The sequence below is a fragment of the Notolabrus celidotus genome, chromosome 17 (assembly GCF_009762535.1).
Source record: "Notolabrus celidotus isolate fNotCel1 chromosome 17, fNotCel1.pri, whole genome shotgun sequence".
Classification (NCBI taxonomy): domain Eukaryota; kingdom Metazoa; phylum Chordata; class Actinopteri; order Labriformes; family Labridae; genus Notolabrus; species Notolabrus celidotus.
In genome coordinates, this window is record NC_048288.1 from 10053287 (window position 1) to 10078017 (window position 24731).

The following is a 24731-nucleotide window of genomic DNA, read 5'->3' on the forward strand; positions in this document are numbered from 1 at the left end:
TTGTTATGTCACATGTGTCAACAAGCATAGTCTGCAAAACAGAGGCAGCGCTCACATCCTAAATTGATTGATGCTGTATGGATGGACATGTTAATGGGTGTAAATGGGGTGTGCGTTTCGGTTCAGGGTCTGCCTGTTGTACTTTCCTCACTCTCGCACACACGTCAGGAACACTTTTCTCTCCTGTCACAAAGGATCTCACTGATTTTACATCCGTACCCGGATGCAGCTGCTGACATCTACTTAGTGTTACTTTACTCCTGTTTTGTGGCGTTGCTGAAAAGCCTTCAGGGCGGGACACGATGTCCCGTCACTGGATCACAGAGGGACGGTTGTGAGAAGGGCAAAGGGCACTGCCAACACATTGACCTCTCCAGGATGGGTCCTGTCTGCTCCCTACTCAGACATACAGGCTCAATAAATGAACCACTGTTCCAGTCATACTATACTTAGTGTGCGATCTGCTAGTCTGCCATGTGCTCTGTGTGTCATCTCAGTTTCTGATTTGGATAAATCAAACACAGAGAGGGTCTCTGAGTTTATGATGACAGACATTTCAAGTGATCTTCAAGCAGTATTTTCTCCTTTTTTATGAACTTTATTGAAACTGTTCCTCCTCTTTTTCTTCATCTCCCTTTCAGAGTGGCCTTGCTGAAGAAAAGTGGTGAGCAGGACTGGAGGAACAGGATCAATAGGAAGCAGGATGTGGCAAAGGTTGCTGTTGGTGACCAGCAGACTCAGCTCTGGGAGGCGGAGCAGAGCTTCAAGAAGAAGGTAACCACCTGACCTGCACATGCAGTTGTCCGACTTAGCAATTTGAGTGAACTCACAGTGTCGGGATTTGACAGCAAATACTCCCAGTGTTATCCTCTGAAGGACGACTGTTTGGTGAAACAGAGTTTTTAAGGTTTTGATCTTATAAGTCTTAGAGTCAGCAGGAAAACAGTATTAAGCTTTGCAGTAGAAACCTGCAGAAACGTGGTAATAGCTCTGAATATTTCTAAACAGAGAGGTTGTGTCTTGTCCTTGTGTGGGTGTGTGTGTGTCTGATCTTTCTCTGTTTCCTCTGTTCTGTCTCATAAACAGCTGCGGAGTGTTTTTGTGCTTGAACTATGCCAAGAGTAAATCAGTCGCACAATATTTCATGGTGCATGCTTTTGTCTTTGCTTAAAAATGGAAGTGTGTGGCTGCCAGTATCAAAATGAAATCCTATGACTCAAGTGAAAGTTACTTTTTCATTTGTGTGTGCATGAAGCATGAAAACAAATCTATATGGACTACTTCTTTCAAATACAAATACAAATACTTAAAAACATTTAATAGTGACAACTGAAAACCACAAGGGATGACTTAAATCACTCTGGAGGGGGGGTGCTATCATCCCTCACTCTCGTCCAAGTTTCCCCCTCTAACCAATGTCCTATCCTCAGAATAACGACATTAAAACGCCCTAAAAATAGCTGTAGAAGACATACTCCATGCAGAGCACTGCCATGCATCCTAAACTTGGAAAGTGGGTCTCAAACAGTGTATTTTGCTATTTTAATTATCTAATATTTTAAGAGATGTACAGAAATAAACACATAATGTTAATAAAAAAGTAAATATTGCAGTTTAATTGTTATAAATAATAATATATTCTGTTGTGGTTTGCTCCACAGAGGCAGGAATATTAAAATAAGACCGTTTGTAATAAGTTAAACTTCTCATTTATGATTTTGACAGCAGTTATTAGATTATACATTTTGAAAACCGCAGCTTGATTTGAAAATTTTCTTTGGCATAAACTATCCATATTAAAGTAAATAAATATTATCCATTTATTATTATTATTATTATTATTATTATTATTATTATTATTATTATTATTATTATTATTATTATTATTATATGTTTTGATATTATTTAACCAAAAGATATAACTTGATACTTGAATTCATAGACTTTTGTACACAACAGTTTCTGTAATCAACAGGAAATCTTTTTTTTTCATGATAATTTGCTTAGATATGAATCAGAAAATGGAAATCCTAATTATTACACATGCTTTTATAAAGTTTGTTTTTCAATATGAGGAAATATTATTCAGTTTTCTGAACATTTGAATGTTGGACTGAGTGATAGGAGTGAAGAACAGAACACTGTCCTCTGTAATAAAGCCTGTTTTTTCACTTCTTTCCTGAACTGCATGTTTGGTGTAACCTCTCACTCTTCTGTTTTCCTCTGTCTCTGTTTGCATGTCCTTTTAAAAACTAATAAACCTCATTTCATCTTCTGCATGTTGACTTTGTATCTGTTTTGGTATTTTCTGAGGGTTGGGGGCTTTGGTTGGACGGTACAGGTGCCTCTCTGTTTAGACATATTCACAGCAGCTCCACGTCAGTGAGGGTGTTTTTCTTTCCAGCTGCTTATCAGGGTTTGTTCAGCTCCAGTCGGCACGCTTGGTTCATTCGAGGTCAGGTCTGGTGGTGTGGTGAATAATCTGATGCGCTGTGTTGTACTGCCTGTTTGAAAACGTTCTTTCAAGATGTTTCAATCAAATCAGGAAATCAAAGTTTTTTCGATTAAGTTCAAGTGACAGCCAAGTTGAGGTCATGGAGAAGAACAGCTGATGTTGTTAATCCTGTTTTCATCCTTCAATTCATCAGAGCCAGTGAATTTCCTGTTTCAGATCAAAGAACGACAACAATAAAGATATTAAGATATGAAACTGTGCGGAGTCAAACAGGAGCCAACAGCAGAGTAAATACAGAATCTCTATTGTTCCAACTAAAAACACACCATCGTTGGAAGAAGCATATACATGCTGCAAGAATATGATGATGTATTTTAGTATCCCCATTTTAAATGTTATAATAATGTCCTGATTTTCACTACCACTGTATCTATTCCTGCTGAGTAATCTTCATGTGGACGGGGTTCCATTTCTGATCATGTGAGTAGGGTTTAAGTGTTTCATGGGACGACAGAGTTTTCAGCCAAACTTGTCCCTTCTCTCCTGCGGCTGCTTGTCTGTAGGACGATGAAGCACTGATGATGATGGATGAGTTTGCTGAGTCCGACCAGCTGTGGGTAAGGCCGCTGTGCAGACTATGTTTGCTGTTGGTGCTCTGTGTGTTTCCCCTTCCATTCCTGGTGACGGTGTTGTTCTGATGGTGTGTGCTTCTCTAATTCATCCCACCTCTGCTCCCTGGTTTTCACAGTAATGACTGTGTCTGTGTCTGTCAGGGTCTCACACACACTGTGGATGTGGTTGAATTTAAATGTAACCTTCTAATCAACGTAGATGTTTTGGATATTTAACGGTATGATTGGGGTTTCTGTCCAAAATCAGTATTCTGATACTTTTCCGTGCTACCCCCCTTTTCCTCTCCTTCCCAGCTGTTCAGGGCTGCTGCTTCAGTCATGTCTTTATAGAGTGTACATTTCTTGAGATGGAGGAGTAAAACGACATGAAGGAGAGTTTGCCTTCGGGGTGCAAAACAAGGACCTCACCTGTTAGAATATGTGCCCCATGTACCAGTGTTGAAGTCGAGCCCATTATTAATATTATTTATTACCCGGCTTTCATACTGATCTTCAGGCTGTGTAAGATGCTGGACTCTGATTGGTCAAAACCACTTGACAACCCATTTGTGATGGTTATTAACTTTTACTAACATGAGCAACGTCACAGGCAAACTGTCACACGTCATGTCAAATCAATCCGCGAAAAGGAGTTCCAGCACATTTTGTTTCTGCTTGTTGACACCATAGACCGTAAGGTGAGGTAAAACCGTTAGTTTTCCTTAGCGTCAAAACAAAGTGGCTAAAATGTTAGTTTTGGTTAGCATGCTAATGATGCAGGCTAAACAACATGGATATTTATATATGTATATATCTATCCAGCAATCCTTGAGACGAGTGGAGCAGGTGAGAGCAAATTTAAGTAACCAAACTTAAATCATGAGCGGTGGTGACGATAGCAGTAGTGTTAAAAGTTGTGACATTTGCCTTGTTTATTTTTAAAGGTGTGGAAATAATCATTTAAATAATATTTTTGATAACTTGTCTGTGTCTTAAGTTAGTAGCCGAGTAATAAGCGGGATAATGCATGGTTAGCATACATTATTCCTTACTTATTAAGGAGAGGGCGGCTGAATCACAGCATTACAATCTGAACCTGGACTGACTGTGTGGAACCTTTTGGATGTGTAGAAAAAACATTTCATTTATGAATGTTTAATTCTGTCTGATCCTGCCGACGTGTCTGGAGATTGAAATAATCAATGATATATGGGAACATGCACTCATTGGTTTTACTGCGGTCGGATCACTGCAGGTATCTAATAAACTCAAAATTATTTGCAGCCTATCCGCTGTTCATCAGAATTTTAACAAACCAAATATCTGGGACTAAGTGGTTGAGCCACTTTAGTTGCTAATATTACCGCTAGCTTGCTAACAGCAACGCAAATAACAGTCAAAGTAACTTTAGCATCTCTCTTACTTTTCTTGGTTTATCTGTTTGTTGAATTTTGAGTTTTTCCGCGTCTTCTCCTCAATGGATCTTTTACATACCTCACATGTTTTACTGCTCTGGCTTGCATTTGCTGTACAGTCTTTGAAAGAGAAATGCACAAATCATGGCATCCCGTTGGGAATTGTACCTGAATTAGAGGCACTGAATGCACACGCACGTGACAGCTGCTCAACACTGAGTACATTATTTGGGCCTTTTTATAAAAATTAACAAAAACAATAAAACAGGCTTTATCAGTAAATAAGTCACAGACTTCCCCTCAATGTTGCAAGTCCTACTGTAGTCAAGTCCAAGTCATCTGGCAGATCTTGAGTCCTGAAACTCAAGTCAGACTTAAGTCTGAATCCTAGACTTAAGTACTACAACACTGCCATGTACAGAGTCTCCACAGCAGTGACTCCAGATTCTATCACAACCTTGGGATGGGCATTTCAAGCAAAAATACTACTGGATAGTCACCAGGGTGTATTCAGTGATCATCCACAGAAACTTTTGCCAGATTTTGGTCTCTTTTTCTGGGTCTGTCTCTAACTTCTCCTGTCAACCCTCCGACTGAAGCTCTGACAGGAGAAGTTGGAGACAACAGTGACGCACACAACACTTCATATACTGTCGACATGAGCTGCAGTAAATACGGTGAACAGCCTCTGCATTTTTCCCTGAGACTCGCACAGTGCTACACTTGTAATTAATGCAGTTAGCATTCTTCTTCATTCAGATGCACAACAGCCACCGTCTGGTGAAACTCATGACTCATCCGTTCTCCAAGCCTCGCCCTTTGCTGCATTAAATCTTCTCTTTCTTACCTTTATTTTTGGTCTCTCTAAAGTTTTTACTTTCCATTTTTTTTTACAAAAACGACCTTTAAGATGAAAAGAAAAGATAACCTTCCAAAAACACAAATATTACACATCTTTTTAAAGGGCTAATTAGGGTCTTCAAGTAGATTATCTGTATTTATAAATGTTACTATCAGGACAGTAGCTCAGTTTATTTTACTAGAGGTAGACCTGCTCAGTCCAATTTGGGCCTACTGCTAATAAATATACATAGGGTTTATTATTTTTCCTCTAAATATTTCTTGATTTAGAAATAAGGTCATCATCGATTTCACCCCGTACGATGCAATTAGTCTCAAAACTACTCATCACCCTCAGCGCTGTGTGCAGCACATGCAGTACAGCTGAGCAGACAGTGGTCCACACTGGATGAGCTCACATTTCCACATGAACTTGAGGGACTAGCAGAAACAGATTAATGACCAATGATCAAACTGATGCAGCAGAGACTTAGATACCATCAACTTTATTTTTTAACAGCACCATAAATGCTTGATCATGCTTTCAAAATGTCATTGCACACTTCTTTCTTACCCCACATCCTCTGTTTTTCACACAAGCCTTCCCTTTTTCATTTCCTCTGGCCAAGATAACCCTCAGGATGTCAGAGTGATGGCATCAGATTTCCTCACTGTTATTAACAGATATCAGGCTTCTTGGTTTGAGCCACATCATGAGAGCTGATCTAATCTCTCTGATTTTGGACCTCAATATTTCTACAACTCTAGACAGAGCCCTAGCTGCTACACACTTCAAAATATCCTCTGTTTGTGTTTCCTCCTATCTTCCATGGCCGTACCTCTGTAGGAGCCAGTCTTTGCCTCCACTTTCTCCCCTCCTCCTGAGCCTCCTTTCCTTTCTCCCTCCCCTGATGAGTCAGCCTGCCAGGTACGGAGTCGCATTAGCTGTTGCTGCATGCAGTTTTATTTCCTCATGTTTGCTTCCTCATCTCGCTGCTTACTTTTCTAAGCTATGAAAACAATTTTGAAATCACAAAACCTCTTAAGTTTGACTCAGTAATGATGGCAGGAATCTGTTGGATTCCCTGTAGTGACAATGATGCTTCACAAAAAGCTCTTTACCCTCAGCTGTGTGGTTATCAGGCTCTGCACTGGCTCTCTAGGTAGTGCTATAGTTCTCGCTCCTGTTTTCTGCTACTGGATTTTAGACTTGTTGCTCAAAAGTTTATCACTATTCTTTCGACCAATACAAAATGCTTGCTGATATTGTGTAGTCGGCTGTGATATGGTTGAATTTGGCTCTGTTGAAGAGCCTGTAATGGCTTCAAACCAATATTATATCCCCATTTTTAAACTGCTACGTTTGTATTAACTCACAAAGAAAATAAATTCCTTTATTCTTGCACAGGCTTAAAAAAAAGATCTATTTTCTTTAAGTAAAAGAAAAACTCTGATGTTTTCACGTTGAATCATTGGTAATGGCTTGCATATCTTTGATTCAAGCAACAGATCTTGAACCCCCTATAAACATCCCTCCCTTCCTTCAGCTCTGTCACCACGCACATTACTGCAGCATGGCGTCCCTCTGCAGCTTGTCATGCCTGCGCATAGCTCGATCCTTTTTCTACCCTTTCATCCTCATCTCTTAATCCTCATCCTTTCTTACCTTCCTCATCATCCATCCCTCTGGGTGTGAAGGCCATCAGATCTCCCAGACCCGTGCAGGTGGATGAAAGACATCCCTGGAGACGGAAGGTGACCCTGTCAATAGTGTCAACAGTGCTCTGGCAAAAAAAAAAAAAACCACAGCTCCCCTTTCTTGTGACACACACACACACACACACACACCACACACTCACACACACACACACACACACACACGCACACACACACACACACAACACACGCACACACACACACACACACACACCACACACACCACACACACCACACACACCACACACTCACACACACACACACACACACACACACACACACACACACACACACACACACACACACACACACTGTAAAAGCTTGTGAGATGTTGCAGATAATAAGTGATGTAGCTGGTCACTAACAACAGTGTGTAGTTTTTCATTGTTGTCATTTTTCTAACATATACATCTTTTTAATCTTTAACTGCGAGAGTATGGCTTATACATTTCTAAAGTTTTGTCAGAGAGGTAAACTCAATAATTTTCCTTTAAAAGTTGGTAAGCAGTGTGTGTTCAATCTGAGGCAGAGATTATTTGGCTTACTGGGGATTAGTCGCCCCCTTTGGTGTCTTTTGTTTTGCTTTGCTACTCTGTCTGTTTGTGGATGTTGCCCCCAGTTACAGGGAAATCCCAGTTTGTTGTTTGGTGTCATGTTTTTGTTTTTCCTCCTTCCAGTAAAGCAGCATTGCAGCTGAAAGGCTAATAAAGTAGAAGAATCCCAGTTTTAGATCAAGCTCTTTCTGGAAAACATGGAACATCACACACTGATTATATGACATTCAATAATATTGGGGTTATTCCTTTAATTGGAATCAAACAGAAGTGTTAAATGTTGCCGACACTTCTCTCCTCCCCTCTCTCGCTCTTTTTAGAGGATATCTGAGTCTGAGCAGGAGAGCCAGAGCATCGACGCTCACATGTCCATCCATGAGAGGAAACAGCTGATTGTAGCTCAAGAGGAGGCCTGGAAGTCTAAAGGCCATGGCGCCGCCAACGACTCCACACAGTTCACTGTGGCTGCACGCATGGTGAAGAAAGGTGAGAAACCAAACATACATATGTTCACTACAAACGTATTCTTCATCTCTCAGTGCAGTTTAGCGTTTATGCACAAACTTTGTAGTCATGACACCGCAGAGCGTGAAGTCTGCAGTTCAGTCTCAGCTCTGTGCCCCGAATGCTCCAAAGCCTGATTCTCCATCAGCAGCCAGGAGAAAATGATCCTCCTTTTCCCTCCATCAGGCGCAGGCACAGCAGGCCAGGCACTCTGCTCAGGCAGAAAATGATTTTATGGTTGGATATTTTCCTCATTAGCTGCAGGCTTGGCCAGAGGGGGCAGCTGATGGAAGGTTTCATGCATGTCTTGGGGGAGTTGGAGCAGTTTGGGCAGATTGTTGCTAAAAGAGGATGTCATGGGAAGGATTTAAATCACACATGCTAGCTTCAAAGGCATCATAGTGTTTCTGTTGTTTTTGCTGCCTTTGAAGCTACTGTTCTTAGCACAAGCTAGGGTTAAAGTTTTAACTTTTTAGCTACATAATAGAAGCATGATGACGTTGATTGAAAAACCCACACCTGTTGTTTTTATGTAAGCCTTACTAAACATCAAGATAACCTCTTGGATATTTCCTTGCATGAATAAACATTAAAAAGGTCCATCAGGCAGCCGAAAAATGATCTTAACTCGCAAATGAAAAAATGAACAATCTTGTACTCACAGAAGTGTGTTTTGTCATCTTTAGGAATCATTTCTTGAATATTGAAATACCCTTCATCTCCAGCGCAAACTGAAAAACATTGTGTTGACAGTGGACTAAAATAATATATTTTATACATTATTTTATACATATCAAAAATAGTTGTTGAATTTGAAATAAAACCTTGCAGATTAAAACAATTCATCAGTTTTCTGCGTTTCTTTGTTGTCAGATGACTCCTAAGGGTGAGGTTAATTAGCAGCTAATTAACAAAAGCATCAGTCGCAGCAGGTTAACTCATAACACCACATGTGCATGTAGGTAGGCTAATTGATTAAGTATAAAGCAACATTTAATCACTTCAATGGACAGAGGGGGTCGTGAGTCTTTGGCACCTAATATTTTGTTGGACGTTTTAGAAACCCTGCTCTGTAGATCTTTTGGTTTTAGGATCACATCACACCATCACAACTTTTAAAATCAATCATATATCTTGGATATTTTGTCTAGAAAGCAGGTCCGCACTCTCTGGGAGCTCTGAATATGTTTACAAAAATACTGAGTCAGCAGAAAAAAAATCCTGCTTTGTCATTTTCTCACCACTCTGCCCCTCCCTTCTCTGTGCCTCTGCTCGTCTTTACATTGCTAGTCCAAACGCTCCCACTCTGACAAACAGACATGCATTATTATTATTATTATTATTATTATAATTATTATTAGACACTCTGTCTGACTGTGTGATTCATGGGGATATGATACTCAGAGAGGCTTTCTTTACACACTACAGTCAACATCTTGGCTTCACATACAAACTTATACTTGTAAATTGAGTTTTATTAGGGACACCAGATGCACAGCATGCATGCTCTTTGGGATCATTAAAGGTGAATATGTCTGTCTGTGTTCAATCAACAGGGTTAACCTCTTCATCAGCTCTTCAGCCAGCACCATCCAAACCCAAGAACAGCAGCCCGGCTATCTCCAAACCACAGGAAGGTCAGTCTATGATTCTCCTGTGCCCACTCTTCATGCTCCTCTCTGTCGTTAACGTCTCTCTTGTATCCTCTGGTTACCTGTTGTGTCAGACTAGTGTCCTGTTGAGCTTCCCTGTTTATTTAGCTGCGTCACTGGAGCGCTCAGCTGTGGCTCGTATATCATTTAGACTTTAAGACATCAGACACACTTTCTATGACCAGTTATTCACTGTAACATTGACCTGTGTAACATGATGTCTGAGTCTAAGCTGCTGTAATGATTGTTGGTTTGTTGACGTTAAGTTTACGTGTAATTCATTTCTGTGCTTCTCTTTCAAAAGACATGGAGGAGATGTCTGATACTGAAGGTGTTTTCTCTTTTCTTTCGTTGTTGCATTGAATGTTATGTTTATCATCGTCACCAACGTCATCAACACTAATGTGGCTTGTGTTGCTGTGAGACTTCTATAAGGTTTTGAAAGCCTAATAGAACATAAACCATGGGTCAGTGTTGACATAAATATGCATGTGTCTGCAGTGCAGAATAATTCACATCTAGTGGCCGTTAAGTGTCGTTGAAATGTGTGTAAGTGATGATCAGTGTAACTTCCATCGTTACTGAATGAACCTTTTCATGCTCATTCATTGTTCAAGTCAACAACAGAGCTTCAGACTGCCTGCATAAGAGGTGTGACCTGTGCTGGAATCAAACACAGAGAACATTTACGGCCCTAACAGCTGTGTGTTTGTCTTGCAGAGATCAAGGCCATACCAGACCTCAACCTGGAGTCTGACATGAAGCTGGATAAACTGGAGTCATTCCTTGGCAAGCTCAACAGTAAAGGTCAGTCGTGTCTGGCATGCTGTCTGTAAGTCACTGAGTGCAGAATCAGGCTTTCACACTGCAAACAACCATGAGAGAAACGGTCTGTCCCACATTTTAAAGACATAATCTGTCATAGATTCATCCACAGAATCAAATCTCGCACATTTCTGAGACCAAACTGAAATAAATCAAACCCATCATTCTATCTAGTTCACTTTAATTCATTCAAGATGAGAGAATTGATCAGTCTTGTATGTTTCTAGGCAGATATGTCATGCAGTAAGTATTTTACACTCTAAAAGGGGATTCATGCACACATTTTCTGGATGTTCACCAGTGTTGATGGTCAATTTAGTTAACTGTAGCAATAAATTCCTCACTGTGTGTGATAATACACAGGAAAGCTTGTTCTCCATAGAACCGTGGAGCCTTCATGCACTGTGATACATTACACTGCCAGAGCCTTGATTGCATTTTTCAGGCCATAAACTGAAATCAGAAGAGCTCAAATCAATACTCCTGATTATTCTAGTCCGCCAAACCCTGAAAATATGTCCTCGTCCCTTACAGCAGCTTCACTCATACGTTGGGGTGACTTGTTTTGCTGTTTGTAGTGGAGTTATGACATTGATTTGCATCACAAATGAAGGGGGGGAACCAAGCGGCAACCTCCGGTCTAAAAATATGAGTCCAATGCGGAAGTGTTAGAAGCTGCAGTTCATCGAGGATCCGCTTGAGGCTGGCTCCGGAAGTACCGGAAGTCACATACACATGAATGGGGAAAAGACGATCTTTGCAGCATTAATAAACATGTTTACAGCCTGGTACAAAAGATGAGTGTAGTCTGAATAGCTAATTTCTCGATGTCCTCTCACTGTGAGGGGGGTGAATTTTTTTCTAATTCGGTAATTTAGAAGATATTGAGATTACTAGTCTTCCAATGAGAGGCACAGCTGCCTGCAGGAACACTGCAGTTGTTGGCTAGGAGGCTCAAAGCCCGCCTCTTTACGTCACACTGGCTCGACAGAAGCAATATGGCTGCCGCAGCCGATTGGTCTCAAAACAGCTCTTCAGAAACAGATGGGTGACGTCACGGATCCTACGTCCATATTTTTTACAGTCTATGGGGGGGACTAGATAGCCAAGCTGAAATAGAGGGCAATTTGTTCAGTTCAGTATCAGCCAATAGGACCCTGAGAAAACCCACACATGCACTTTATACAGAATGAAAGTGGCACAGTGTAAGTTAAATCGTACTAGTTTAATTGAAGGTTTTTATCATAAATGAAAGTGACCCTATTAATTTGACATTAGTTACTAAATATCTGTTATAGAGGGAATAAAGCGTGAGTAATTTATGATCCTGACTCGGCCTTGTCTTGTCCCCTTTGTAGTGTCTGGACTGCCAGAGGCGACCATCACAGTAACAGAGAAGAAAGTAAAAGAAGTGATGGCCCTCGAAGATGAAACCTTCTCCAAGTTCTACCGCCAAGTGGAGGAGCTTCCCATCAGCACCAACAAGGTGGAGATAGACGACGACTTCGACGCCATCTTCGGTCCCCAGGAGCCAAAGTAAGCTCCATCGCTTCCAGAGGACGAGTTAAATGGATGTATGTTGTAAAACTGTGCTTTTCTCTGCTGACCTCACTTCCTTCACCTCTGACCTTTTCCTTAGGCTAACCTCAGAGATGGTGCAGCACAAGCGATCGGTTCGTCCGACACGTAACGTTCAAGCATCTAGAAATCCTCTGAAGATGCTTGCTGCCAGGGAGGACATCCGACATGAGTATACGGAGCAGAGGCTCAACATTGGTCTCCTGGAGAGCAAGAGGATGAAGGCGGAGAAGAGTGAGTAACCAAAGGCATAAATTAGCTGCAATTTCGCACAGAAAATGTTACTTTGATTGCAAAAAAGTATAGGGCTGAATTTACATCTCAATTTGATCCATAATTAAGAATCACTGACATTATACGGTTCATAAGTTGTCTCTCCATGCTGTGAAATAACCAACTCAAGCTTTGTTGTTCTAACATTGACCTGTATCTGGGGCAGGAGTCAGTTTCCTGTCATTAAACAGCTCAGTAGCAGCTTTTTGTCAGACTGACATGAGGCAATGTCCAAGTGAATGTCATGTCTCTCCCATAGGTCCACTCTTGATCACCTCTGACAGCAGCAAAACCCCTTTAACTGTCTGTGGAGTGTTCTATTTCTGTAGCAGTCATATAGAGAACTGGGGCTGTTGAGTGTAAAGGGGGCTTGTGAGGTGTCTGTCTCATGGTCTGTCTTTGTGTTCTGTTGTGTTCCCTGCAGTGAGTAAGAACTCTGGTCTCTCTGATGTGGCTCTGGCCGGTCTGGCTAGCAAGGAGAACTTCAGCAACGTTAACCTGCGCAGTGTCAACATCTCAGAGCAGATGTCTAACAACAGCGCCGTGCCTTACAAGAAACTCATGCTCCTGCAGGTCAAAGGTCAGTCGAGTTCACAGGCTGCTCTGATCATACGCTAGTACTCAAGACAGGTTGTTTTTTGTCGCCCTGTTTTTAATCCACTGCATCATAATTCAAGGAATTTAACATTTCTATGTACAGCTTTCACCCTGACAGATATGGTACAAATTTGTACAGCAGCTAATAATAACAGTGTCAATTTTGTATGCAAAATTGTTTGTAAGTCTTTTCTTGTGGAGTGCCTTAGGTCCATGGATGAAATTTAGCTACTGTGCTAATTCCAGCATATTTACATTGAGGCATACTGCAGAAATTTTGACTCACGTGTGTTGTCCTAATCAAATAAATTCAAATTAAACCACATGATGAATACCTGCTTAGCAAAGTACGTTTAGGCCTATACTAAGGAATAGCAGTGCTTGCAGCTAGATACTAAATGCTTAATATTTATCTCATTAACAAGCAGTTAAACAAATGTAAGATAAGGCTAACGTCTTGTTTTGATGTTTTGTAGAAATGTGGTCATAAACTTAGAGAATACATTTTTGTATCTAGTGTGCTATACATACTGCAGTTAATTAACCTTTAAAATCCTGTGCTATCATTGAGTTAGACTTCAATTATGGAGAAGAGTCAGTGCCAAGCATAAGGACAGTTTATAATGGCTCTAGGGGAAATTTGTTTGGAGCAGTGTGTGCAAAATGATAAGATAAATACAAACAGAGACTTATTGACAACAATGGATTATACACAGGAGCTACAGTATACTACTGGTATCAAGTAGACTGATAAGTTAAAGATAGGCAGAATAAAATCAATCAAAGATCAGGATAATAAGAGATAAAGGAGTCAGCCTGGTAAAAACATAAGAAGTCCACAACAAATAAAATATTAACTTAAGGAGTATTTAACAATATAATTGCAGAGGGGATAAAAAATTGAGAACAGAGGTTAGTATAAAAGAAATACAGAAAGAAAACTCCTTCTTTTTTTTGTTTTTAATTATGACAGTAGATTAGTACAAAAAAAAACTATCTTAGTCTTTGTTTTTTAAGCCTAGTCCTAAATCTGGAATCAGCCAGTTAGCAGCTTACCACCACACAAGGAAGGGTGCATGTACACCTCTATTATAATTTAACTTATGTGCTGTCAGGCGGAAAATTTACAAGGAAATAGCTGATCTGCTAAAACACAACCCTAACATTAACACTAGAATAACAGACAGATTAGAAAATGTAGCTTATTTACCAAACAACCACCCTAAACTATCAGAGAGGGATACAAAACATCTGTTCACATTTCCTAAACTTTGATTCTGATTTGTTTGTGTTCAGAGACACAAACTGTTCAGACTTACAAAGCCTGTAATGCAGCATCTGTACCTGCAGTAATGAAAAACAAACACAGTAGCTGCAATCTCAAACACAAAGCTTTAGAGGATGCTGCTTCAAGGGTGTCCCTTTTCAGAGGATGTCTAAAACGGTAGACAAGACTATTTTGGTGTCTTTGCCTCTCTTCCTCACGTCTGCTGATGACAGCTGTGGCTCTAAATCACTCTCCCCTGGACACCACACACTATTCTGGGCTCAGACTCACTTCCAAAGTGCATGCAACAAAATCCAATGCAAATCCACAATAAGAGGGGAACTGCTTTGTCCCATCATTTGACATGTTTATGATTTAATATGAGCTTTTATTTATGGCCAAGAAACTTAAGAATGCAGGTTTTAAGTCTGGATGGATGAGTGCTTGAAAGGCTGACGCATGTACAGACATGTTGAGGGTCAAATGGTCACAGCTGACACATTGCTGCACAAACACCCTGACCATGATAACCCAGGCACGCTGACTGTGATAATCACAGCTGCCACTGATATGCCACCTGTTTTTCTCTCTGTGTTTTTTCTGCACATGCAACATCAGGCCGACGGCATGTCCAGACCAGACTAGTGGAGCCCAGAGCTTCATCCCTGAACAGCGGGGACTGTTTCTTACTCATCACACCGCACCACTGCTTCGTTTGGACCGGAGAGTTCGCCAACGTCATCGAGAAGAACAAGGTGTGCCTTAATAACACAAGAATTCAAAACAAGTAGTCTGGGTAGATGTCAACACAGATGGAGTATGTGGTGAACAGTTATGTAGGTCACACTTATCATTCAGGATGTAAACAAAGCCTGAGAGGAAGCGAACAGTGACACAACGCAGGAAAAGTGTGTGTTGTTGGAAAGGAAAGGGTTGTGTGTTTGTGTATCTGAGGGCTGTTGCAGGAAACAGAATCAAAACAAGGCTATTGTTCAAAGCCCAGATTACTCCGATGACCTTTAATTGGCTGAACTGAGCGCTGACCTCATTCAGACAGAAAGGAAAACTCGGATCTGTGGCCCACGTTATGTATGAGGGAATTTTAGAGTTCAGTTCATCACAGTTTAGAGACTCCTCTTTGTATTTTAGAGATCTTAAGAGATGGACTTGAACTTTCCTTGCCCTCAAAATGTCAGGGTGGAGGGATTTTAAAATGAACCTATCAGAATCACGAAGGGGCGGGACTTCTGATATCAACTTTGTCAACAACAATTGCGGTGGTCTGTACATTGAAGAGAGGTTATCATACTTGTTTTTTCAAGGTACAATTTTAAAGTTTAGAGCTGCTGCTAATGCTATGACATGATTTTATCAATAGTTTTTACAGTATCTTGATGAAATGCCATTGAATGAAAGCAAGTATGATGCATACAGAGCATTTAAAGCAGACCCAACCGCCACTACTAAGGAAAACAGAAGTGAGGAATGACTGCTTTCATTACCTAGCAGTGAACAGTGAACGCTGGTGAGAAGCACTTTTAAATTCAGGTTGTGGTCCCTACAAGCGCAAAGAACAGCGTTAAACAGCCACTAAAACTGCATGGATACACACTCTTGCATAAATGCAAAGTATGAACATTAGTTTACCTTTGTCTGTGAAAAGTTCTGAACTGTTTCTCTGTCTTTTTCAGGCTGCGGAGTTAGCAAATTTCATCCAGAGCAAGAGAGACTTGGGTTGCCGTGCTAACTACATCCAGGTCATCGAGGAAGCTGTCAACACACAAAGCAACACCGCCAAGGATTTCTGGAAGCTTCTTGGAGGGCAGTCCAGTTTTCAGTGTAAGGATGTTTTTCTGTCATTAACCCTGCCTACAGTCCCTGAAGCATGACGTTTAAGCTGATGCACTCGTCTTTCCTCTTGTAGCAGCAGGGACTCCAGATGAAGACGAGCTGTACGAGGGAGCTATTGTGGAGACAAACTGTATTTACCGCCTGATGGATGACAAACTGGTCCCAGATGATGATTTCTGGGCCAAGATGCCCCGTTGTTCCCTGCTCAACCCCAAGGAGGTCTGACAACCTGACCTGTTAAAACATGTCACACATATTTCAAAGCCCTGTTGCTTTAGTGTTTGTTTTTCATACAAGTATTTGTGTCCAGCTATGTGAAGGATTTGTAGATGAGTTTTGCTTTGGTGCCAACCAGTGGCAGCATTAAAAAAAAGAACGATTCCTGCTTTGCAATGCTGCTACTGCTGTGTTGAACAACATCTCTGCCCGTCTGTGTGTCTCTGCAGGTTTTGGTGTTTGATTTTGGCAGCGAGATGTACATCTGGCACGGGAAAGAAGTGACTTTAGCACAGAGGAAGGTGGCCTTCCAGCTGGCCAAGCACCTGTGGAACGGCACCTTTGATTACACAAACTGTGACATCAACCCACTCGACCCAGGAGAGTGCAACCCACTCATACCCAAGTATGGAAACGCATTTAACAACACATATATGAATTTTCAGTTTGTAGTTAATTTGCTGGATATTTATTTTGACTTTCCTCATGTCGCACATAACAGGTCAATGGCCACAATAAGGGAAATAAATGTGACATTATTTTCTACATATATTAGGAAGTAGCATTCATACAAGGAGAGGGAATTATAAAATAGATTGGTATAAGTTGCATTACAGGTCTTGGGTGGTACACAAGATTATATAAGTTCATTTTAAGAAAGGCAGTAAGAGCAGCACTAAATTTGTCTTTTTCTTTTTTTTTACATAATTATATTTATTTATAAACAAATGTTGGTCTCCTAATTTAGGGGATTGGAGGTCAGTGGTGCTTGTGCATAAAAACTATCAAGCTCTATCCCTGCCATTTGTCTAGATGAAGTGTTTCAGTTTCACTTAGTTGTCTACTTTATCTTTTTATCAGTCATGAGGAGCTGCTCTGTCTCTTCTCCACCTTGTTTTGCAGATATTTTCAGTGACTGAAGCCTCTGTACTGTTACTGACTTACCCTCTCCTGTTTGCCTGTAGGAAAGGTCAGGGCCGGCCAGACTGGGCGGTGTTTGGAAGACTGACTCAACATAATGAAACCACTCTGTTCAAAGAGAAGTTTCTGGACTGGACCGACTCCAGGAAAACACCCAGCCCGACAAGAAACACCAACGATCACATCACTGATCAAAAGGTATCAAAGAGTTTCTCTATCTCCAAAGTCTGTCCTTCCAGACTCTGTCACTCTCTGTCATCAGTCTTATTTCTGTCCATCTCATTGTTCCACTCCAGGAGCAGTCCTCCTCTGACCAGCCACACGCCTACGATGCTTCCTTGATGATGCCCCTGCATGAGGGGCCGATCTGCACCAAACTGGACGGGTTCAACGTGGGCCGAGGCTACGGCCTGGTGGAGGCGGAGGACTGGAGGAGCTATGAGATCAGCACGCAGGGGGTGGAGGTGTGGCACATCCTGGAGTTCGACTACAGCCGTCTGCCGCGCCAGAGCATCGGGCAGTTTCATGAGGGCGACACGTACGTGGTGAAGTGGAAGTACATGGTCAGCGCTGCAGGTGGGATTATTTGCATATTTTCTCCTACTTCAAAAGCCATAACACAAACTCATCCTGGTGTTTCGTTGGTAACTCTAGATCCAGGCCTCTCTTACTACATGTCACATCCTCCTCTGAGATATTTGTGACTCATTCTGTAAACATGTATCATTGGTTAAGGCATCAATCTTTTGTATTTGCAGTTATTTCAAGATATGGCTCCATTCTTTGTATTCTTAAATGCCTCAAAGTTCTGGTTCCACAACTAATCATACAACTGTGACGCTGACAGTAAAATCACTATCTACAAATGTCTGCAATGTCTTTCCTTTTGAGAAAACTGTGTCAACTCCAGGTCAACCAGTCAGTTAAACTAGCTTTTTACAGGTGCTTTATTGTAACATCTTCAAAACAGAATTTTGCTTTGGAGCTTGGAGTTGCATGCAGCTCAAAACTTAGATTAAGATCATAACAATGTCATCTCCTTATGTAGTTTTTTTTGTCATTTTTAATCGGATGGTGTTATTTCTACTTTGTCTTTGTTTTCTCATCTCCCTTTTTTATTTAATTTTATTTAATTTTATTGTATTTTTTTGTTTGATCTTGAGCCTTTTAAACATCTTGCAAGGGACTATGGATGTAGACTAGCCTTTTGGCTAACTCTGGCATATTTACACCAATGTTAATTAATATTAATGGTCCTTTTTAAATAAATAAAAAAACGTTGAGCAGCAAAATCCTTTAACTGGACCTGGAAACATTTGGCAACATTTATATCAGAAGGACTAAAGTGAGAGGGCAACAAATATCCTCACATTCATCACACACCACAAACAACACTTCACAGTCTGCAGCTCAAGGTCCCTTGCTTTAAAGACATTTTAGACAATTTGAAAATCTGACTATTGGTAGTCCGCCCCTTGTTGTCTGTCCTTCTAAGTGCTGATGCTTTCACGCTAATGAAGTTCCCAGAGGATGATTCAAGGATTCAAGGTTGTTTATTGACATGCCAACACATGCTGACACATGAGGTGGAATGAAATGTTGTTTCTCAGGTACCAGTTAAGACCAAAATAAAAAGACACACAACAGTTAAACAAGCAAGAGCAGTAGACTGTGTAGAGCAGCACAAATAAAGACATGAATATTTAGAAAAATATAAAACTGTGCGTAAAAGAGGATAACAATAGTCTGATTGTGCAGTTGAATGTGAAAAAAGGGTTAAGGGTACTTCAGTTTTTAAAGAGTCCCACGTGGGATAAATCAAACCTCCGTCTCATCTCTTTTTATCAGTTGGGAGGAGACAGAATCCAGAGCAGCAGAAGACAGCAGGCCCAGGGAAAGAGAAGTGCTGCTACTTCTTCTGGCAGGGCCGCAACGCCACCGTCAGCGAGAAAGGAACGTCAGCACTGATGACGGTGGAGCTGGACGAAGAGCGAGGAGCACAGGTGTGTGACAGAATGAATCAGAGTGTGTCAACATAAATACAAGGTTATACTCTCTTTCTATGCATGTTTAAAGCTTTACCTCTCATCTCTTCCATCTTCCTCCAGGTTCAGGTCCAGCAGGGTAAAGAGCCTCCATGTTTCCTGCAGTGCTTCAAAGGAGGGATGGTTGTCTACTCGGGGAAAAGAGAAGAAGAGGAGGAAAATTCACAGAGTGAGCACATAGCATTGCATTAAGACTGTCATCAATCAAAAAACACATGAAGTGTGCTCTCTGCAGCTTGAGCTTCAATTTCTGCACAGGCTGAATCAGCAAATTGTCTCCACATTTCCTAGTTTTCCCAAATTCTGATGCCTCTTAAATAACATACAGTGTCTTCCTGGCTTATCATAACTGGATTCATTTCTCTCTAACAGTCATATGAATCCTTCATCTTCCCATATCAGTCACCTTTATAGAGGAAAACTTGTTCTTGAGATTCTTGAGATTAAAAGCCATCCTGGAGGGTTAACTTTCAGATGCACACAATAATAATTCAGCCTGTGCTCTCAGGGATACAAATTGAACAAGTGTGTAATAAATGTTCTCCTACTTTTGTTAAGAATGTACAAAAATAAAACACCTTTTTCCTCCTTCATCCTGTTCCCAAAGATGACTGGCGTCTGTACTGTGTGCGTGGAGAGGTGGATGTGGAGGGCCACCTGCTGGAGGTGGCCTGTCATTGCAGCAGCCTGCGCTCTAGAGTCTCCATGGTGCTGCTGAGCGTCAGCCAGGCCCTCATCTACCTGTGGCACGGCTGCAAATCTCAGGCCCACTCACGGGAGGTGGCACGCACAGCAGCAAACAAAATCAAGGAACAGTGAGTGGAGACTACGTTTTATTTCCCCTGACAGTCAAAGTGACACCAGAGATTAAACTCAAACCAGAGGGATTGTTTTGTTTAGACTCTGGGAACAAATAATCATGGCATGGTTTTTTTTTTTAATGTGCTTTTATGTTGCTGTCTTCATAAGTCATTGTTCGGCATTTTGTGCAGTTGCCCTCTGGAAGCCGGCCTCCACAGCAGCCGCAAGGTCACCATCCGGGAGTTTGATGAGGGAGCGGAGCCCGCAGGATTCTGGGAACCCCTCGGGAGGAGGGACAGGAAGGCCTATGACTGCATGCTGCAAGGTGGGGCAATCAAAGTGCTTGAGCCTGATTTCAAACTTGTAAGCAGATCTGTCCACGGTTCCACTTACTGTTGCATGACCTTTGACCCCTAGATCCAGGAAGATTTAACTTTACGCCTCGTCTGTACCAGCTGAGCAGCACCTCAGGGGAGTTTTCAGCTATAGAGTTTCTGTTTCCTGCTAGAGAACCCAAACAGGTCAACTCAATGCCTTTCCTGCAGGAGGACCTCTATGCAGCGTCACAGCCAGGTACACACACCTAAAGAATTCATGTTACCCATACAGTATTAATTAGCCAGCAAAATTGTTGTAAGATTGTTTCAACATCAGAAAACTATTGCACCAGCGACATTTCCTGAAACGCTGTTCAGTATGATGGCCGCTTAAACCTGAAACTCCCATCCATTAATGACAAATGATAGTCTGTGGATTTCTTCCTCTTCTTCCAGCCCTGTTTCTGGTGGACAACCACCATGAGGTGTATCTGTGGCAGGGCTGGTGGCCTCAGGACAGTGAAAGCACCGGCTCAGCCAGGATCCGCTGGGACTCAGACAGAAAGTGTGCCATGGAGACCGTGCTGCAGTACTGTAAAGGTATTTTAATTTATTCATTAGTACAAGCAGCTTGTTAATGCTTTAGTTTGACAGCGTGAAAAAAACAAACTCCAGTAATGTTGTTGGATTTCAGTTCTCTGGTCTCTGTTGTCCACAGAAAAGAATGAGAAAAAGCCTCCCAAAGCCTATCTGATCCACGCCGGTCTGGAGCCGCTCACCTTCACCAACATGTTCCCGAGCTGGGAGCACCGAGAGGACATCGCTGAGATCACTGAGAGGGTGTGTGGAGCTGATCATATTATCTGATTGCTCTCAGCTACATCATCTGTGTTTCTGACGGTGTCTGTCTGTCGCCATTAGTGAACATACTGTACTGAAACACAGGAACTCTTTGTGTAAACATAAGACTTAAACTTCCAGAAACAGAGTAAATCAGTCCAGGTGTAAACCATCATCCTGAGAAGACATGATTTCCAACCCTCTTTATGCATTTTCAGCTAAAAGTTGAGTGTTTGTGTTTTCAGGAGGCAGAGGTGTGTAACCAGATCATTCTGGTGGAGGACGTGTTGGCCCGTCTGTGTAAGACCACATACCCCCTGTCAGATGTCCTGGCCCGGCCGCTGCCTGAGGGGGTGGACCCTCTTCGCCTGGAGGTCTACCTCTCTGATGAGGACTTTGAGGTGAGAACCTGCACACTAAAGATTGTCTCTGATAATCGTTTTCAGGTCCTGCATGTTTTAAATTTAAAGCTATACACAAAATGCAAACAGCAATGAATCAGCACAAAATATTTTCTATAATATAATTGTTTTCATTCCCTTTGTCTTTGCCTTTGCCAAGAAATTGTAAAGTTCAGCTTTTTGCAGAACATAATGAGTTCTTCAAAGACAGAATGATGTACTGCACCTTTAATCTTTGAATGACAAGTATAGCTTTTAATAAACAGTATGTCTGCCTATCTTTAGTTTTAATTGAGGGTTGCAGAATCAAGTTTTTATGGTAAACCAGTGTATTAAAATTGATGCAGTATTGATGTAATTGCATGTACGATTGCTGATGTAAGGTCATTAATCAAACCTTTAAGTTGTTAGGAAAGTACAGAACGTTACGGCATTAGGACTTACTGTTTTAATATTCTAATATAGAGTTTGTTAATCTAAGAATACCTTCATTTTTTCCAGTTTGGTTTACTTTACATGATATTAAAACAGTGTTTTTAACAGTATGTCTCAATATCATGTGGGATTTTTACTGTACAGTGATATTTGATTCAGGATACAATGATTGTGGGTCTTTGCTCTTGATTTGTCAGCAGTAAGAGATCTCTGGAATAACACTGGCATTAGCCTCTGAGCTGAACTTAAACTAAATATAACTTTAATCAACAATAACTTAAAAGAACATGTCAGTTCAGAAGCACAGCGTGGTCTATGAAATTAAAGCTCCTGTGAGTGACTTCCTGTTTGGGCTGATTCTGACGCTCCATGTTGGCCCCTCTGATCACTTTGCTAGTCTTGTCCTGAACATGTGTAAGTTGTGTCTTCTGATCCTGCTTTCTTTGAACAGTGAAATGTTTCACTCACAGTGTATATTTGAGCTGGAAAAAGTAATAGAGGGTTTTCTTCACTGGGCTGTCAATCATCTGACACCTAACCACCTGCTGTTGTCCAAGGCATTAAAAGAACAACACAGAAATGTCTCTTTGCAGTTGGTCTTGTTTGCTTTTGTTGGTCATTAAGAGACATCAATGTTAATTGTAGTATTTTTCATAACCAGTTAAGAACTCCTCACAGGAGCTTTAATTTATTGATAGCTGTCAGATCAGTCTCTTGCTCATCAATGGGTTTGTTTTAGTCTTCTCTTATCATCAGCTTCTCTAAAATGTGTTGCTCCTTTCTTCCTTTTTTGTCTTTCATCTTGTTCTACATTCTTCTACCATCCTCTTGTCTGTTTTAACTTTACTCTTTCATTCATCCACCCTCCAGGGTGTAGGGGCTTATGGGAAGGTGAGTCCTCTGACTTGAGCATGGATGGACTTGGACTTGTGCTCACTCCACTTATACATAACCCACTCTCTCTACAAACCTTCCTAACCTCCGTATTTTATCTCCTCTCTGATGAAACATCTTAACTTGTTTTCAGCATGTTCACTCATTATCTACAGCTTCATGTGAACACAGCAGTGAAACCTGTAGATACAAGCTCTTACTGCAGGTGTGAAGTGAAGACGGTTGTGTTGTGATTCTCACCGATGCATGACGTTTCTGAGAAGTTACTCATCCCTCACAGTGCCAGCTGCAGGACTTGTTTTGAATTTCTAAACCGCCTGTATGAAACTGTTCATTGTGGCCCTGGCTGCTGTGTTCTGACCGTGTGGATGATCTGTCCCACAGAAAGCTCTGGAGATGAGCAGAGAGGAGTATGGGGGTTTGCCCGCCTGGAAGCAGGTGAACTTGAAGAAAGCTAAAGGACTTTTCTAGCGGAGAGCTGATCTGAAGAGAGCAGAGAAAAGCCACCAGGAGGTCGTTCTGTCTCCTCTTTTGTTTCTGTCCGGAGGCTCAGGGACAGCCGCTCCTGAGTTAACCCTTAATTTGAGGGTCGAGGACAAAAAAGAGGAGTGAAGGAGGTGGGGAGGAGGTGATCAGAGAGTGAAAGGTGCATCAGCTTCTTGTGCAGAAGTTGTGTAAATGAGAAACAGTGTAAGCTGATGCATCTGTAACTGAAAGTGTTAATAGTTCTTCTTTAAAGTCACTCTTCTTTATGTTTGTACATATGTACCATACGCAGCACAGGCAGTGCTGTCACACTGTCAGCCATCTGTTAGAGTGGTTACAGGCCGGTCAGCCTGTTCAACACACTCCTGTATGCTTGTGCATTAAAATAATTTATATTTATATCCATAAAGGAATTAAAAGAAAGAAGCTACCTGAAAACTCGCTACGCTGAGAACAAATAAATAAACTGTAAATTCATGTTGTGGATAAAAACTGGATATCACAGATCTTCTCTCCCGCTGTACAGTTCACCGTTTGCCATTTACAGAAGAAAAAATGCAGCTTTATTTGAATGTAGTGTCACTATGTGTCTGATAGAAGAAAGGATTCAGGCTTGATAAAAAGCAAAGATAGAGTGATGATGAACTGTTTGTGATTTTAAAAATCCTCCAGTGTATAGTGCCTTGCTTTGTGTACAGTTTATATGAAAATCCTAGTCTGCATTTTGAAGACTTTTTGTGATATAAAGAAATATTAGAGAAATAAACAATGACAGTTGGATATTTGAGATTGTCTGGTTGCTGTTTCTTGTTTCTCTGTTAAACTTTTAGACCCTCAAAAATGTTTTTTGATACTTTATGTGAGCAACTTTTGAACGATGTTTTTGCTTGCTTCTCAGCAACTTGGTGTAAACTTGGTTTTACTCAAACGTCACTCCTTCATGTTTATCCTTTGTCATTTTTTCCCTTTCCTAATTAGAGATCTGTCTTTTTCCTCTTTTCAAAGAATATGATAAACTGGTTTTGTATGCTGCACATAAACATTTATATCAGAGTAAAAACGGAATATAAAGACAACTTGAATTCTTACCAGTCAAAGAGTGACGCTACAAACCAAGGAGCAAAACCTCCATGGCAGCTCAACTCTCATTTAATGGATAATAAAATAAGCATCTGTGTTCCATGTTCCATATTTAGTCCAAATTAATCAAATACCCACTGTAAGTCATGACTGTGAC

At 41.2% G+C, this 24731-nt stretch overlaps 1 protein-coding gene across 6 annotated transcripts in view; it reads left to right on the forward strand.

The window, feature by feature from the left end:
• svila (supervillin a) overlaps positions 1–24281 on the forward strand; it is a 92455-nt gene extending 68174 nt beyond the window's left edge. For 4 of the 6 annotated variants that reach the window (XM_034705952.1, XM_034705946.1, XM_034705951.1 and 1 more), the window contains 23 exons: positions 642–774; positions 3019–3072; positions 7912–8077; positions 9652–9732; positions 10468–10554; positions 11931–12108; positions 12212–12384; positions 12848–13003; positions 14906–15042; positions 15979–16126; positions 16212–16357; positions 16585–16760; positions 17320–17473; positions 17572–17851; positions 19124–19278; positions 19384–19489; positions 19928–20135; positions 20313–20446; positions 20539–20694; positions 20895–21038; positions 21157–21278; positions 21524–21679; positions 23393–24281. In XM_034705952.1, the coding sequence (XP_034561843.1) occupies positions 642–774; positions 3019–3072; positions 7912–8077; positions 9652–9732; positions 10468–10554; positions 11931–12108; positions 12212–12384; positions 12848–13003; positions 14906–15042; positions 15979–16126; positions 16212–16357; positions 16585–16760; positions 17320–17473; positions 17572–17851; positions 19124–19278; positions 19384–19489; positions 19928–20135; positions 20313–20446; positions 20539–20694; positions 20895–21038; positions 21157–21278; positions 21524–21679; positions 23393–23479 (3337 nt within the window). In that variant the 3' untranslated portion in view covers positions 23480–24281. The remainder of the gene's footprint in view (positions 1–641; positions 775–3018; positions 3073–7911; positions 8078–9651; positions 9733–10467; positions 10555–11930; positions 12109–12211; positions 12385–12847; positions 13004–14905; positions 15043–15978; positions 16127–16211; positions 16358–16584; positions 16761–17319; positions 17474–17571; positions 17852–19123; positions 19279–19383; positions 19490–19927; positions 20136–20312; positions 20447–20538; positions 20695–20894; positions 21039–21156; positions 21279–21523; positions 21680–23392) is intronic. The other 2 variants (XM_034705948.1, XM_034705950.1) reach the window with 2 other exon arrangements.
• Positions 24282–24731: the final 450 nt, after the last annotated feature.